Below are 16,728 nucleotides of genomic sequence, written 5' to 3'. Positions count from 1 at the left end.
GATTCAGTGTACCCCTTCTAAAAGAGCACCTATCCAAGAACACAGGAAAAAAAATAGGCATGAACGCAAAGTTTTGCTTTTTTTCCTATGGCTGCTTTTAACCCAAAGTGTTTTGCACGCTGTAAACGTACACAGGAATTGTTTCAGCAATACTAGAACATACAACTGCTTGATACCACACAAAGATTGCCTAACAGCGCGGGACCTCGATAAAAGTATTTACGTTCTGATACGGAATGTTGAAGTTGTAATACTGCTGGGAGATCCTGAGCAGCACCCGTGGAAGGAGCAGCGCGCCTGCGAGGGATTAGCAGGCAGACGTGAAGCTGACTCTCTCTTAAACCTTTCAAAGCCTGCCCAATCCTCTTAAGAAGAAATTTGCCTTTTGTGCCAAGGCACAAGAAATAAGCTCTTTCTAAAGGTGTCCGTTCAGTTGTATGGCAAAAAATAAGATAACAAGATGATACTGGGGAATTTGGGGACAAGAAGAAAACACCTCACTGGAAAGTAACCTATAAAGGAAGGAATGTGTTAGAAAAGCATTTGGGTAATGTGAATCGTCACCTCTCACACTTGTGCCACCCCGTACAGGTTCCATTGCTGGACCCGTGGGACACTCCCTGTGTCTCACGGCAGCTTTTCTGTAGTCCCTGGATTCCTGTCCATGGCCTTTCAGAGATTTTATTCAATGCAATGGACCCTGCAGCAAGCACGCAGAGTGAAACGTCACTGAGGCATGCTGAGCATTGTGCCAACAGGTACAGGAGCTGGTTTGCTATGGAAGGGACTCGGTGTGACTGCTATTACACTCACCTTTTTCCTTACGCTCAAAGGACACAAAAAAGCAACGCTGGTCAGCTCAAAGCTGCCTTCCTTCCCATCCCCAGCTCAGTGAGGCCATTTCCCAACTCCAAGAGGGCCACAGCAGCTTGCCAAGGCTCAGAGCTGGGAGGCAAGGCCTCCTTCCATCCTTCTTGAAGACAACCCAGCTCCTGCACATAAAGCACCCCACAGCCGCCATCCAGGGCGCTACCCTCAGGACTTGAGGGAGCACAGCAGGGCAAGATGGCTGGCAGGGAGAGCAGCCAATCAGAGATGCTCCAGAGCAACACTTGTCCAATGAGCAGGACATACTGGCTTCCCTCAGCCAATCAGTTTGCAGCACTTAGCAGCAGCCCCGCCTCAATGCTGTCCCCTCAGGCAGCAAGATGGCGGGCTGGGGACAGAGGGGAAGGTGAACACCAAGATGTCTGGGCCTTTCACACAGGGCAGAAGAGCGGCAGGCGCCCCAAACCACTGCCCATGGTGGCCTTGCCTTTCTCCTCCCTGCCTTCATGCCCAGGCATTTCTCAGCTAAACCTGCCGCCTGCCCTCACCACTCCGTGTCACAGCTGCCACTGGGTTATAAAGAGCAAAAGGTCTGAAAACCAGAACCGAAGCTTGTTCTCGGTTTATAAATTTTTTATTAGCTGGATAGTGTACACAGTACTTACAATTGCATCTATTAAAGACCAAAATACACTTGAAAAAATGCATCATATAAAAAAAATTATAAACTTTTAACTATGTACAAACTTTGCCTTACATGACATGAATCTCAGGACCCTCCCACACCCATTCACAAAGATTTCCTTCCCACCCCCCTTCCCACCCCTTTAACATGCAAGGCCTTAAAGCATCACTTGAGGACCCTTTTCCACATCCCATTCTTTACACTAATAAACTGGTTTGTGATCGGTTCGCCGCTCCAGTGCTCTCTGGGTCAACAGCTCCCAGGCCTCTTCTTTTATCCTCACCCGCTCTGCTATGCACTCCAAAAGTGGAGTTTTTGCTCAAGTGTAGCCAATCCACAGAGAATTCTCATTGAATTACTCGAGAGGTTTGAACTTGATGGCATCTCCAATTGAAGACATTTACCCAGGAAAAGCAAGCAGACTTATTTTGGTAACATGATGTTGACCGACAACTCCAATCTCACCAAGCAAACCCTACTTTGAGAAGTGATACCCATAAACCCAAAGCAAATGAAAAATATGACAGTAGCGCTCAGGCTTTCACATCACTATTTAAAGTATTAACAAGAAGACTTTCTATATAACACAAATCCCTAGGTCTTCATACACATTCTACAACAACGGATCAGAGAACCTAGATATGAAGGGCTTACTGGGAATAAAAGTTGTAGCTGTTTTAAAGAAGTTTAAGAAAAGAAGTCATTACTCACAAAAAAACCTCCTATGTCAGAGCAATAATCTTGTTTCCCCAACATCCAACCCTCAGAGGGGGTTCTCCAGGACAGAGATCAACCGGCAGCTGAAGAGCAGAAACGTTATGGAGAGGCTCTCTTAGTCCAGCACATGAATACTCCACTGCCAAAACCTACAGATGGTCTAAAAAATATTTACAATAAAAAGGGTTTTTGTTGTTCCTTCACTAAAAGAGACCTACATGGATGGCCCCACAAGAAATGTTAGTGAAGAATGTAAGCACCATGCTCTGTTGGCCAAGTATTTTAAGGCGGGAGCAACCAAAGGCACCAAAGATGCCATCGATGCAATGGAGTAAACAGATGCCTTTGGAATCATTAGGAAAAGAAATCCTAATGTGAGATTTGTGAGCAGAGTGTTACATCACTCTTATAAGACAAAAATGCAAAGAAGATCTGTTTGCACATCAAGAACTAGGCCACCTCCTCCCGTAGCTGCAGGTGTCACTGTGTGTCAGTGGTTCCTCAGCTTCACTTCACCACCTCCGCTGTGGTAAGAACATGAACTTAAAATTCAGGAAAATGAACTCAACTCCATTGAGAAAACCCTGCTGCCTACTACAGATACCAAACCTGCATGTCTTTGTTCTTTCACTGGCCACGTACCTCCAAATGGCAGACCCAGACACCCTTGATATCCAGCCAGCCAAGCTCTTCCTCCAAGCTTGTCTGCTGGCAATGCAGCACCTGACATTTCTGCTCCCTCCTCTTGCATTCCTTCCCAGCTTCTCATACTCTTAGGTCTAGGATTTTTCTCTTTTATCCAAAGTAAACAGAATTTCCAAGGCTCTGTCTTTGTGTCCTCCCACTCTTCTACACCTTGCTAATTTGTCCTAAGCTTCCACTAAATAGGAAAGATACGGGAAGGAGGTAACATGGGTTGTATTTTTCAAGTCGCATTTACTTTTTTTGTGGCTTGAAACCAGAGTTCACTGAATTTAAACCAGTCTCTCCCATCCTTGGATGCTTTCCTCAAAAACACCTCACCCTCTGGTACTATCCCTTTCCCTACTCAGGTTCAGTCACCTCCCTCAATGACAACGCCTGGCTTTACTTCCACAGCGTAAATGACGATGTTGTACAGAATACAACATTTAGAAGAGATGGAAATACAGCATGCAGGTGACACACAAGAGAGCCTGCAACACTTCAGATGGGAGATGGGCACGGAAAGATGCGAGTATCACTGTTAAAATGCTTACGAACTGCAGCTTCCATCAACAAATTTCAAATGATTATAATGGAGCAAGCTTAAAATCTGTAATGAGCTACGGAATTAAATTTGAAGATATGTTTTGTCAAGATCCTCAGCCAAAAGCCAGTTCTGTCATGAAAAAACCCCTTTCTAACAACGTAAGTAGTCCTCCATTAAGTGCCACTGTTTTGTTTTTTTACATTATTATTCTTTATTTAAAGAGGATCGGCTCTAAAAAGCCTGCAAGGTTCATCAATCTCTGCCTTCCCCTGTTTAACAGCCCTTCAGCTGCATCAGGAGGCGCTGAGCTGAGCTGCCCTGTGCTTCTGCTGTCCCAAAACACCACCTGGCTGTGCAGAATGAGAATTGTGGCAATGATTCAGAGCAGACATCAAGAAACACCATCACAGAACGGGCAAGTGCTACCACTCAGACTGTGGATGTTATGTCTTTTGGAGGAACCGTGCACTGGGCTGGCAGGTTAGAAGGAAGATTAAAACAAAATAAATCCTTTGGAAGAGACTCCCTTGGAAGTTTTTAGCCTTTTTGTACTAGTGTCCACTTTTCTTCCAAAGCACCAACTACTGGCATTAAACATACCAAAAACCACCAAGAGATTGCTTTTCCTCATTAAATCCCTATCTCCACGTCACCCTCTCCCCTCTTACTTCTTGGAACGGATACACAAGATAGCAAGTCCTGTAAGCATCTTGAAATATTTCTCTCATCGTGACTGGATGGGTGAACTTTCCCCAGAGAAATGCTTGCTGTTTATGTATTTACAAGGTGGAAATTAAAAGAACCCCTTTCTGTTTCTGCCAGTTTTATAAGTGCAGATGCAACAGCAGGGAACAGCTCAGTTGCCAATGAAGTCCAAAGGTGTTGAGGAGTTGTAAAGAACAAGGCTTTGCTGGGAAAACACATTCCTGTGGTGTAGCCACGTCAGTGCTGGTTGCTATAAACTGGGTTGTGTCTCTGGACAGAGGGGCCATCACTCCAATAGGTCTTTGCTGGCCCTGCTTCAGCATATGCCAGAGTTATTGCTGTCAGTGGCACACTCACCCATGGCAAATCTTAATGCAAGAGATGTTTAAAAGAACAGAAAAAGAAGAAAAAGGCATGAGCAGTCAGACTCCAAAATCCCTGCGCTGGATCAGAGGAGCGTATCAAGAAAGTCGTTAAGTTCCTATGCATTGAGTCAGCTGCAGTTAAAACCTTTCCCACAAACTGAAAACGTGGTGCTTGTTCTGTAGAAAAGGACAGGCTGTGACATGGCGATCATCCCCTTGACAGGCTCGCTTGATACACTGGGAAGGTGGGTCAGACTTGCAGAAGGGACGGGATATTCAGGTATTGTTTTCATTAGCAGTGGTTAGGAGACTCTGATCATCTGTGTCATTGCTTCTTCATTGGCCTGAGATGGATCCTACAGACACAAAACACACATCGTGTTGTAACTTCAGTATTTCTCCATAACAGCAGAGAGTCCTGCACGGCTCTGTCAAGAGGAGATGCTCCTGCTCCTTCCTTCATCTCTAAACGTGTTGTATTATTCCTGGGTTTTGTAGCCCAGTGTAAGGGAAGGGGATATAGAAATCCTAACAGTTCCTAGTAATGTCTTGTTTCCAGTAGTAGGGAAGACTTAATACTCATCTACTATTTGGGAAGGATTCCACTTGAGAGTAAGAAATACTCTTCTGCTAAAGCCACAGGACTGCTTTAAAACATTAATCAACAGCAGCATTTGCTCATTCTACTCTATTGTGTCCCTTCCTTTGAAAACCTTTCTTGCACTTTTAATGTAAATCAATATGCAGCTAAGAATCAGATAGTCCCATTTTTTAATTTTCCAGCAGATGTAAGATAAGCTTGTCTTGATCTTGAATTCATGTCCTAAAAAACCACTTCTGGCATGCAACCAGAAAGGCTGCAAAGGCTGTATTTCTTAGGACAAACAAATACAAGCATTCCCTGTTTGTAAAACAAAGTCAATATATATTTATATAACTATCAATATTGTTATAATTTAATTACTCAGGGCAAACAGACACTTGCTCTCCACAAGAAGTGAGACAGAAGGTTTCTTTACAATGCCTGAAATTCAAAGGCAGAGAGGTGTGACGGTCAGCAGCCTAGCCCAAAAAACCAAATAAAACAGCACAGACACCTCTCAGGTGCAGTCTGAAGAACTGAAAGCAGCAGTTGTCCAAAAACCAGACAAACTTCTACTTACCTGCATGTGAGGGCTGTCTTTTTCCTTTGGTGAGAAGAAACGTCCACCTTCTCCCCGCTTCCTGGCCATGGCATGGCGATGCCGAGATTCATGCAGGTATTTCTGCAACGACATCCAGGAAGTAATGAGAGCTCCTATTTCCAGTTCTCTACTTTGAGTAAGGGAAACTCCTGACCGCCAGTCCCCATCCTCCCTCCTTCCCCACAGAGAAAGCGTTTCTAGGAAGTGCCCATTTGCAATCCAGTTACGGACACATTCAGCAATTAAAAGCACACAGAAAGGAAGCAGAACTGCTTCCAACGGACTTAAAACAATCATGTAGCTTATAAACTCAAAGAGTAACCCTGTATCAGATCCCAGTTGTATTCTCACCCTTCTTTCTTTAGGAATTTTCCCCTCCGCTTCAAGCTTAGCCCGTGCCTGCCTCCTCTTCAGGATGCGGTGATACTGCTTGGCGTTTACATAGAGGGGCTCTTCTTCCAGCATCTCTGCTCCAGGCAGAGGTATTCTCTGGATGGCAGGTACTGACCCAGCTCCAGGCACCATCTGTACAGAGAAGAGTCTGGTTTTAGTACTTGGAGCTCAGAGCACAAAGTGAATGCAAAAAAAAAGCAATTAAAAATGTATTAAAATGGAAAGCGTTTGGGTTTTGTTCAGATAACGCACCTACTTAAGCTGAAAGAAGCAATAAAGTTGTTCTCAAACTGTAGAACAAATTTAAACAAATCAATTACGTATCGGTTGTGCTTGGTTTTTTTCTGATGGTGATAAAATAGCAATGCAATATGTAATTCTATGGCCATGTTGGTGCTTGTTATACAATTAAGCATACAGGACATGCCCGTTGCTTCCCTTTCCTTGTGGTTATCACTTATTTAATTTATATGGTAATTTCAGAGCAGATATTACTTGTAGAGCTACTGACATCTAGTGGGGACGAACAATAAAACTCAAGTTAAAAAGCATCAAAGAAAGATGTACAAAGAAATAAGAACTGGCAGAAAAAGCCCTCTGAGGAATCAGAGGAACAAATACTAAGAGATCCTCAAGAAAAGCGATGGTTGATTCAATCTTTTTAAACCTCTGCTTATCAGTTAACAGCTTATTTCGAACTGCAGTTTCTAGATTTCTGAACTCAATCTGCTCTGGGAGAAAGCAAGTACAGAATACAGAGACTGCAATAGGACGCAGGCCATCAAAATGGGAAATTTATCTTGTTTAAACCAATGGTAGCTACTGAGAAGACCAACCATGTTAAGGTGACGTGAATCTCATACAACAGTTTGTGTACAGACACCTTAAACCTCACCCTTTAAAATACCAATGTGTTAAATACCAGTGTTAAATATCAGTGTTAAATACACACCATGACCATTCCTCCTGAATTGACGACGTTTCCAGCAACCGGCAGCGTCACGGTGACGGTCCCTTGGCCACTGCTGGTTGTGTTGGTGTTGGCTCCCGTTTGGACGATCTGTGCTCCAGCCAGGCTGGCTGCTGGAATGGTGATCATGCCTGTAACAGGGACTGTAACTTTAAGAAAATAAAACACAAACGAAAACAAAAACCAAAACAAAAAACCAAACCAAAAACACGCACACAGAAAGAAGGGAACACCATTAGTCCCACTTCTGGTTTTTACTCACTCATCCTTCCATGTCATGCAAAATGATTCAGAAAAGCACTGCGAGTTATTAACAAAATTCCTTCACCTCATTCTCATACCTCCTAATTTTACATTTGTGTCTGCACAGTAATCCCAGTGTCAGATAAGAGGTCACGTACTGCAACGAGTAAAAGCAAACTGAAGCGTTTCTGTCCCAACAGCCCTTGCCAAAGAGCCATTTTTTATTTTCCTGGTAAAGAACCGCAGGCTGAATTCGTGTATAACAACATGAACCTCTCTTCTTCCATTCCCTACGCCAGCAATCCGTATCACAGCACTACGAGCGTCGCAACCGGATGTTTTCTTTCCCAATAATCCCAATAAAAACCCATAAAGAGATGCAGAGAAGTCCCAACTCTTCACACCAAAGCTCCTACCTTGCTGCAGAATGGTGCCATCAGCATTAACCGGCTGATAGACTATGGTCTGCCCTTCGGCTGCTTGTGCTACCTGCTGCCCTTGAACTGCTATTTGCTGCTGGGTCTAAAGAAAACAAAGAACAAGGTAACTTCACAAATTGCTTCTTTTTCAACCACTACAATTCCTGAATTAACACACGGCGCTTAAGGTGTCTCAGGCATCTATTTCTTTTGCTATATTAGCAGCATCAAGAAATAGGATGGAGCACAAACCATCTGTAGATAACATACCCAAGGCATGTATTTTTAACAGCAATTCAATATTTAATATTGAAAGAAATAAATTCTGGGTTTCCTTTCTCACTATGAATATGTTAAAGGAAGAACTAATCTGCTTAGAAATTTAATTATGGTCCTAAGCAAAAGAATCAGCAGAAACCCCAGGTATGACTGGACTACTTCACACAATGGCCCAAGTATGGAATTAGCAATACTTCACGTTTTCAAACGTCAACAAATAGACAACAACCATGGACCAATAAAATACAGAAACACAATGGATAAAAACATGCAATCTATTTCTTCTGCCCCAGAGTTATGCATGAAAACACTACAAAAACATGACATTTATTCTCAAGTTCTCCTCAACATTAATTCCTCTCTTTTATTTTTTCCCCCTTTTTTAACTTAACCACACCTTAAACCATTTGTCACGTTTCTCTTCCTGTTTCTCTCAAGAAAAGCCTTTCATGCTGGTGCAGTTACCTGTGTCTGGCCAGCAGTAACTGCAGTCTGGGGCTGCTGTATAATGATCTGCTGGGTCTGGCCCTGCTGCCCCTGTACCTGCACAGCCTGCCCACCTTGAATCTGAATCTGACCTGGCTGGACCAACTGAATCTGTGGAAGAAAGAGTCAGAAAGGAACATTAACTATGCCTCTGATTTCTCCCTCCTTGGCCTCAGCATTACCAAACCATCTCTGAGGATGATTTACTGTTGCAACCAAAAAGCAAGCACCGATTCTTCTCTTTTTCCGCTTTAAAATGAAGAGATTTCATTTACTCCTCCCTGTGACACAGCAGTCACAACCATGCAGAGCAGAGGAAACGAAACATGCTAGTGCCTCCACTGCTTGCACAATAAAACGGTCAAAATAATTACATTACAAACATGAAACTGGGAATAATAATAATGTTCAGGTGAAAGAAAAAAAGAGGACCAAGATTTACGGTATCTGTACAGTGTTAATTATCTGGCATCCAAAGCAATCCTAGATACATATCAAAGTTGTTCTCAGCTTTGTAGAGAAGCTTTTCCACCAATGCAGAGCATTTCTTAGATTGAAAAGAGAAACTGCAATACGGTTTGAAGCTTGCTCTTTAAAAATCGGGTTATGGATTGTCCTCCAACAACCGACTGTAAAAACCTAACACAAAATGCGTTGTCTCCCAACAGAAGACATTTGAAATAAGCACTACATAAACCTCTCAGAACACCAAGACATCGAGTGCCTTCCTGGACTGCGCTGAACTTGGTTTTGAAACCCCATTCTCAAATCACTACAACACTTCCATTATGCCACCGTTACAGTTCTTCCCTTTGCTTTTAAGGAACACACTTTGAGCACCTGTTTTTAAAGTTTAAAAACTCTTTTAAACCAATATTTCAAAATAATTAAAAGCCCTCTTTCTGTACCTTCTACAGCATCACGTTCTGAGCAATGCAAATGTTTTAATTCACCTCCAGCCATCACACATTAACTCAAGCACAAGTTATTTTCAAGAAGCTTTCTTAAAAACATTTTTAAAATCCTTTTTCTGAGACACAAATTGAGTAGGTATCAGATCAGCGCCTGCACTGCAAGGGCCAGTTATAATAAAAATAAGAAAAAAACCCAAATCAACTCCAGCTGTATTTTAATGGTCTTCATTTAAAAGGTTTGCACCACCCCATAAAATACAAAAATTAAAGAGAAGAAGAATTTTCAGTGCATTTTTAACAGGCAGCTCACTGTCGCTGGAGAACAACCGCCTTTGCCCAGATTATTTGAAGAGTGCTGAGGCAAACGTGCTCTGGGCAAGGCGAGAACACCACAGCTCATCCTCTGCAATTTATCGTCAATAAAATTGGGGTTTTCTCACCTGCTGCAGCCCCTGCGTGCCAGAAACCGGGACCTGCATGATGGTCTGGCCCTGGCCCCCAGGCACAGCCTGCACCATGATGGGCTGCCCCGTGGAGGTGATCAGCTGCCCCCCGCTCACTTGCACCATCAGCGGCTGGCCCTGGACCTGGGAACGGGACAAAACCAGACAGGACAATGAAAAAACTGCTGACGCGAAGCCAGGAACCGAAGTGGCAGCCACGTGAGGCCAAACGCTTACCTATTTAATGTGGTGAAAATACCAGAGAAACTGAGCAATGCTAACCTGGGTGCATCATCAGCATCAAACATCTTCAGTTTCTCAAACTTTTTCTGTAATGTGTGACTGGATTTGGTAAATTGTCTTTTTTCTGTTACAGTCTAACCAAAACTTCCACGGCTTACTGCAACAGAGCATGAAAAGCACGGCTAAATTTTCCAGACACAATAACTATCTTCATGGGCAGCCCAAGAGCAACGTGGAATAGAAGAAACTTCATTATCCACATCACTATTACTCATCTTTAATTGGGGTTCCTAATGAGAAAGCTCTAAATAAGCTCTTCTGGCAGAGGGATTCTGCCGTAGCTTCAGCTCTCTCCGATTACACGCTCACAACATTTCCATTTCCTAACTGATCTACGGCATGTGATGCTCTTAGAGAGCCTTTTCATGGTTATTAAGTGGAATTACAAAAGTAACAACACAAAATGTACTTCAGGAACGAAGACTGAAAGAAAACGAGCAGCTTCTTGACTTACAACAGATTTAGAAATTTGGCACTAGAGTCTCTGGACTCCTGGACCAGGTGTGGCTCTGGTCACTCAGAAAAAGGCCAATGAAAAGAAAAGGAAGGGGAAAATCTCGCTGTTTAAACACCCTGCTAATTCCTCAAACTCCCCAAAATCTGTCTCTGAAAATGCCATACCTCCACGGTTTAAATGTGAAACGTCTCTTATGATCTAGGTACTCACTCTTTACCACGCTGAGTTGTTGAGAAACAAGAGCAACACAACATGATAAAGAGCCACTGAGCTCTTGGGTTTTCTACCTGTAAATGGCAGTAATATGCACTACTGTATGCTCGCTCTTCAGCCACTGCAGAACACCACAGTAAACATCAGCACAGGTCGTCAGCACACACTGAACTGCCTAAAAAAAGCTTCACTTTGCATAGTTCAAGCACCTCAGTGAATTATAACTAACACACCTACAGTCGTAGCTCAGTGATCAACACCGTACATAGAATATTGTGACTTTACAAGTCACCCAGTACCCTCGTGACACCGCTCTGTTCCTCAGCCCTGTAATTATGGTGTACAAGTCCCTTACAAAAATCGGTAGCGCTTGTTTTGAATTGCAACACAGAGAGAGGGAGATAAGCATGCTCATGTCAGCCACAGGGAAGCACAGTCAGCAGAACGATACCCAGTAAGCAGAACGGAAAATGATTCATTCCAGGATTCTTGTTAATGTTTTAAAGCAAGCAAAATAAAAAGAAAAGGTGGAGTCATGACAACGACCAGGAGGCCACAGTGACCAAAGCCATTCCAGTCAGCCAGCTCTTTGTATTTTAACTCTGACCATAAAAAATGCTGTGTTCAGCTTCACACCTGGCAGGACCATTCCAGCCTCTTGGTACTCCCCTCCTCTGAAGAATTAAACAACAAAACCTGAGTGCACAATGCACTACTACACTGGGTTTATCAGCTCCTTGAAAAGTCTCCTACGTGAGCTCTGCGAGTCTGAGAGAAGTTTGCAAGACAGAAAATACTTCACACTGAAACAAATCAGGGTTTGAAATAACCTTGCATTTCTTTCCAATTTGTGATGTATGTGCTGTTAGGATACGTACTTCTCCTGTGTTGTTCACATGTAAGAAAGAAATCGGATCTCTCAGTCTCACAGAGGCCAATATTGTCCCCAGATGTCCTTTTTAATCACAGATGAAAAAGGTTCACTCTTCAAGCTGCTGGGTCATCCACCACCTCTCTGTCTTTCATGTAGTGAAGACACAGAACTACTCACAGTGGATGTCAGTATCAAAATATCAATACCAAAATCTCCTTGAAACTGCAGGAAATCTTTGGGTTACATCTCCTGACTGTTACTTCCTCGTATTGGTGGGGTTTTTTTTCCCTTTAAAGTCCCATTTCAACCACTGCTCCCTTTCTTTTCAGGAATTCACGAATGCATCAGGGTTTCTGGCATGCACCTGAGATCCAGCGAAAAGCTACAGCAATCCCATGCTTTGTGTGGCAAACCCTACAACAAGCATCAAGCAGAGACATTGCTGCCAATTTTCCCTATTCCTATCTCAAGCCCTGGAAAAAACACAGCATTAGACATGTGGCGATGGGGAGAGTCATGCAGTGCTCACAAACACAATTAGAGAGATCACCACTACCTGGAGAGTCTGGACTTGCTGGCCTGAGGCGGATGCCACCTGGGCCTCAGTCTGCAGCTGGACAGCAGTGACACCACCCTGCTGCTGGGAATAGGAACAGGAAGAGCTTGAAACATGGCAACCACAGCTCTGACGAGAGACAACCACACTTTGCTGCAAGAGGGTGAGCTTCAAATTCAAACACACTGCTCTGGGAACATCAGGACTGGGAATACATTTAGCAAACCTAAGCATGGAGCACCAACAGACTGTGTGATACCGACAGGCTTCAGTGTCCCAAACAAAAATCACTTGCAAAGAACATGAGAGGTTATTTTGGAGAATTCAGAATCTCAGCCCCAGTGTTTTTGACTGCCACCTTTCTGCTCAATGTTTCCTTTCACTGCTCAGGTTTGTTACTGTGAAGGAGTTCAGGATTTTTGTCAGATTTGTTATAATAAAGGCCACAAATTCCTTCCCACACACGACAGCAGCAAACATGACTGCGGTCTAAGCTCCATCTATGGCACCCCCACATCAATGTCCTCCCACCACTGTGACCTTGAGGGACAATCTTGAGAGGTTGCAAGAGCAGTTAAATCTAAAAGCCTTTTCTATCTTTAGCCTGTTTAGTAAGAGTCCCAAAATAATCTGTGCTAACTGTGTTAGCATTTGGGAGATGAAGGACATCTCTCTACTAAAAGCTGTACTACAACAGGCCTATTAAAAATGTATTTTAGAAAACATTTCATGGCAAACACGACACAGGCCTGAAGAGCACACACTAAAAATGGAACAAGCCAAGGGGTGGTTTTACCTCTCTTTTACCTACAATGTGTCAATAAAACCAAATAAATCTTTGGTTATCTGCTGGAAGCAGGTTTTTTTCATATTTCTTAATGTGTAATTTTTTTTGTAACCTCAAGTACAATCTTGCTCTGATGGAAAGAGTCAACTTCAGCTAAATTCAATGGAAGAAGCTGGTCCCTGCTATCAGACACTCAAATAGGCTGATGGCAAAGCAAAGAGCATCTCCCTGGAAACCTCATCCAGTGGCTCGTTCATTTGCACGACAAATGAAGAAACTCCTCTTGCCCTCAACTACAGCAAACCTTGGATGCAACAAGAACTCAGCACCAGCACAGCTCATTACTGTAAAAACTGCATTACTGCACCTGAATGCAGTAAAAATCTCCAAGCCCTTAAAAAACCTCAACCCTGCTCATCCGCCCATTCTAACGTGAACTGGAAACTTCTCTTTGGGATGGATGAGTTTATCCAAAGCGATGAGTTTTGGTGCAATTCCTGTACTGTGTGCTCGTTGTGATCCACCTGCAGCTCTTAACAAAGAATCCCAAGAAAGAGTTCTTTGGAGAAAGCTGGGAAAGCCTCTATGGGCTTGACCAAAACCTATTTCAACCTGGGGGCAAATCTACCTTGTTCCTTGTGGACAACTGTTTCTATTAATATTCTATGTCTCCATTTTCAGAGAGGATTTGTTACTTTGCTCATGTCAGTTTGCAAACTCCCTGTTACACTGAAATCTGGTAGCTGGTACACCTGCAGTTTTACTCATTTAACTTTATAGTAAGTGGGGTTTTTTAAAACATATTCACTCTGACTTCCAGCCAGATCCCTGAGCAGTGATTAGGTGACAGACACCAGATAAACACATATCCAGACAGCATCACGAAGCATCTCTCGCTGCTTCTGGGAAACTTTGAGCAGCACAAAGGGGTTTCACCCGTCCCCACCTTCCATACCTGCTGCTGGATCTGCCCAGCCTGCACAACGATCTGCTCTGTGGAGCTGTTACTGTTGGCCGTGTACTGCTCCATAGCGCTTCGGCTTCAGTAAAAGGCACAGCTCGGTCTGCGTATCTGGCAAGAGAAGGTAAAACCCATGTGGTTACTGTCCCCAGGTTTGCAGATCAGTATTATCTTAGCTGAACAGCAAACCCTCTGCTGGCATTGAGCAAGAGCCACGCAGTAAGAGCTGGTGTTAAATCAAAGACCTGCCCCTCTTTCATAAAGTCACCTTGCTTTCATTGAGTAACTAAACCAGAATTGTAATGTAAAGAGCATAGAACTTGGCTGAGAAATAACAAGTATGTGTCTCAATTCTGCCGTTATCTTCAGGGAATCAAACAGCAGCTTTGAAGCCGTTTCTTGTCCAGTTTCACCCCTCAGGTCTCCACATTCCGGGCTATAGACAGTTGCCTGCACTGCATATTGGTGAAGGGGAGCGTTGCTGCTAAAATAACTCACAAAGTTTAGGTGTAAAACCAAAGTGCATTTCAAAAATCAAACAAAGTCAGGTGAAACTGTCTCTCTCTCCCCAGCTCCGCAGCCCTCCCTCCTCATACCGCTCTCTTCTCTTTCTACTTTCATATATTTTTGGAAATAGCCAGCAGACTTTTCACTGCTTCCACCCTTTCACTGCCTTTTATTGCTTGGACCCTTGCCTGCACATATGAAGAACACGCTGTTAAAATAAAACACTTAGTTCCATTACCTCCTTTCCCCTCACATTTCTTCTCTTCTCAGTGGATCAACAAAGGAAGAATTCTTACCATGACTTTTAATGAGGTATTTGATTTACGCTCTGACTGAACACGTACCTGCTATGTGAGTCTAAAAGCACTCTATAACTTCAACCTTCGGAGTCTAAAGCAACAAAAACCCAGGCTCCTTCAAAGAAGCGCACACGAAACTGAGTCACAACTTAAACTAAGTGTGCTGGTTGCTGTGGTTACTGCTGTAACACCACCTCACACTTCCTGCTCTTTAAAACACCCTTTGCACTTCAACGTCATGCATTTCTTACGAACACTTCATTCTGGCATCACCTGACTCCTCAGCGTGGCCTGAGAAAACACCAAATGATTTTACATTCTGTTGTTTCCTTCTGTGTTAACAGCAAACATCGCTTACCTCCAAACATGAGGGATTAACCAGCCTGTATCGTGACAGACCTTAAGCAAGTTCGTTACAGGGGGTGTTACACTCAGCCACAACAGTGTGAGAACCTCCTCAGGCCCTATCAGTCTTTAGCTGGGAAGAAGGATGTAATGATGCTAACCCTGGAGATCACACAGATAATCTGAGTCACAGCGCTGAAAGGCACCACGTTTTACTGCAGTTTTAACTCCATCCTCGGCCCATTTACTGACAGGTTTTCATCGCCTGACAATAAAATATAAATATTCTTTCTGAAGAGGATGCTCTCTACCGAGGTTGTCATTTCAGTTCGGCACTGTATACTTCATTCCTGCCCTAAACGCCTGTGGGCCTGTCAGAAAACAGCCCTCGCGTTTCATTCTGCGGGGAAGCATTTCAGTAGCAAGCACAGGATGCCAGGAAACCCCATGTGCCACAAGTTCTCTGCCTTCCCTAACACCACAACCCGAATTCAAGCACAGGCACACCTCCACTTGGGAATGCTTCTTCAGACCCCTGTAAGAGCCCCTGTCTTGTTCACTTAAAATATCAGGAGCAGGGTAATCCTAAACCAGAGTCACAAAGAGCTTTTACACCTGCTGGACCATAGTCCTCCAAGGGATTATTTCATTGCCTTCATTAAAACACAGAGCACCAGCTCTGCGGTATCAAAGTTAAACGCTAAAGATCAGTGATGTGCTCCAATGGCTCTTCTGCTCCTCCCACAGCTGAGCTCACCAGGCAGCTCCTCCTCACGGGGCCCTTGTGTGCCCTGAAAACGACTCTGCTCTCATTGTACCAGCACATACTCATAGATAGATACATGCACACGTACATGTGATGCTAGAGAAGCTGCAGCAAGGACAGTTCTCTTGGCAAATCAGCTACACTGAGAACAAACTAGCGTGGCAAAGTGGGCTAGGACTTGAGCATCGTTTAAAACGTGTTGCACCCTGAAGCTGCGTTACAAAACTGGCTGAAGTTTCTAGGACAGACCCTGTTAATCCACCTGTGTGACCGCTGTTCACCAAGGACACCAGTGTAGGACAAACACCCACAGGAAGCCAAGGGCAGGATTTAACTAAAAACCACACAGACAGCCCAGTCTTATCTCACCCCGTTTGGCAGAATAAAACACCTGGTACCCAGATTTTGTTTCCGACTTGTTTATCAAACAAGCGAGTCAGGGAGCTCACCCAAGGTCGTTTATATTTTATTGCGGAAAGCCTCAGACCTGGGGGTTTTCTCAGCGGGCAGAGCACGCTGTGTAGTGCTCAGGTGGACCCAGCGATGCCCTGCAGCTCCTGGAGAAAGCGAAGGAGCAGCGAGGCCCCTCGCTCCCGCAGGGAGGGCCGTTTCTCCTCGCAGAGCAGCATGTGGCTGGTGACATTTGGCGGCCAGGTGCGTTTAGGGGAGGCGGGAGGGGGAGGCCACACACCCGCTTCACCAGCAGCCCGGGGGGAGGAGGAAGGGGGGCAGCGACCTGCCCTCGGCGCACACTCGGCGGCTTCCCCGCACCTCCCCCGGGCAAGGCGGGGAGGAGGG

General features: G+C 44.2%; 1 protein-coding gene across 6 annotated transcripts; it reads right to left on the bottom strand.

The window, feature by feature from the left end:
• Window positions 1-4,454: 4,454 nt before the first annotated feature.
• On the bottom strand, window positions 4,455-14,123 carry NFYA (nuclear transcription factor Y, alpha). Of its 6 annotated transcripts, none has more exons than XM_010187247.1 (9): window positions 14,008-14,087; window positions 12,263-12,346; window positions 9,860-10,006; window positions 8,485-8,616; window positions 7,738-7,843; window positions 7,061-7,227; window positions 6,067-6,240; window positions 5,695-5,796; window positions 4,455-4,887 (listed from the first exon to the last, which is right to left on the bottom strand). In XM_010187247.1, exons 1-9 carry the CDS (start codon window positions 14,080-14,082, stop codon window positions 4,834-4,836), a joined length of 1,041 nt encoding a protein of 346 aa, XP_010185549.1. In that variant the 5' UTR covers window positions 14,083-14,087; the 3' UTR covers window positions 4,455-4,833. The 6 variants fall into 6 exon arrangements, with proteins under 6 accessions (XP_010185549.1, XP_010185548.1, XP_010185550.1 ...); XM_010187246.1 differs by having other exon boundaries at window positions 12,263-12,349; window positions 14,008-14,082; XM_010187248.1 differs by lacking the exon at window positions 12,263-12,346 and having other exon boundaries at window positions 14,008-14,082.
• Window positions 14,124-16,728: the final 2,605 nt, after the last annotated feature.

Source organism: Mesitornis unicolor, unplaced genomic scaffold (assembly GCF_000695765.1).
Source record: "Mesitornis unicolor isolate BGI_N332 unplaced genomic scaffold, ASM69576v1 scaffold4896, whole genome shotgun sequence".
NCBI classification, from domain to species: Eukaryota; Metazoa; Chordata; class Aves; order Mesitornithiformes; family Mesitornithidae; genus Mesitornis; species Mesitornis unicolor.
The sequence above is the reverse complement of the archived record's forward strand: the minus strand, read 5'-3'. Positions and strand labels throughout refer to the sequence as shown.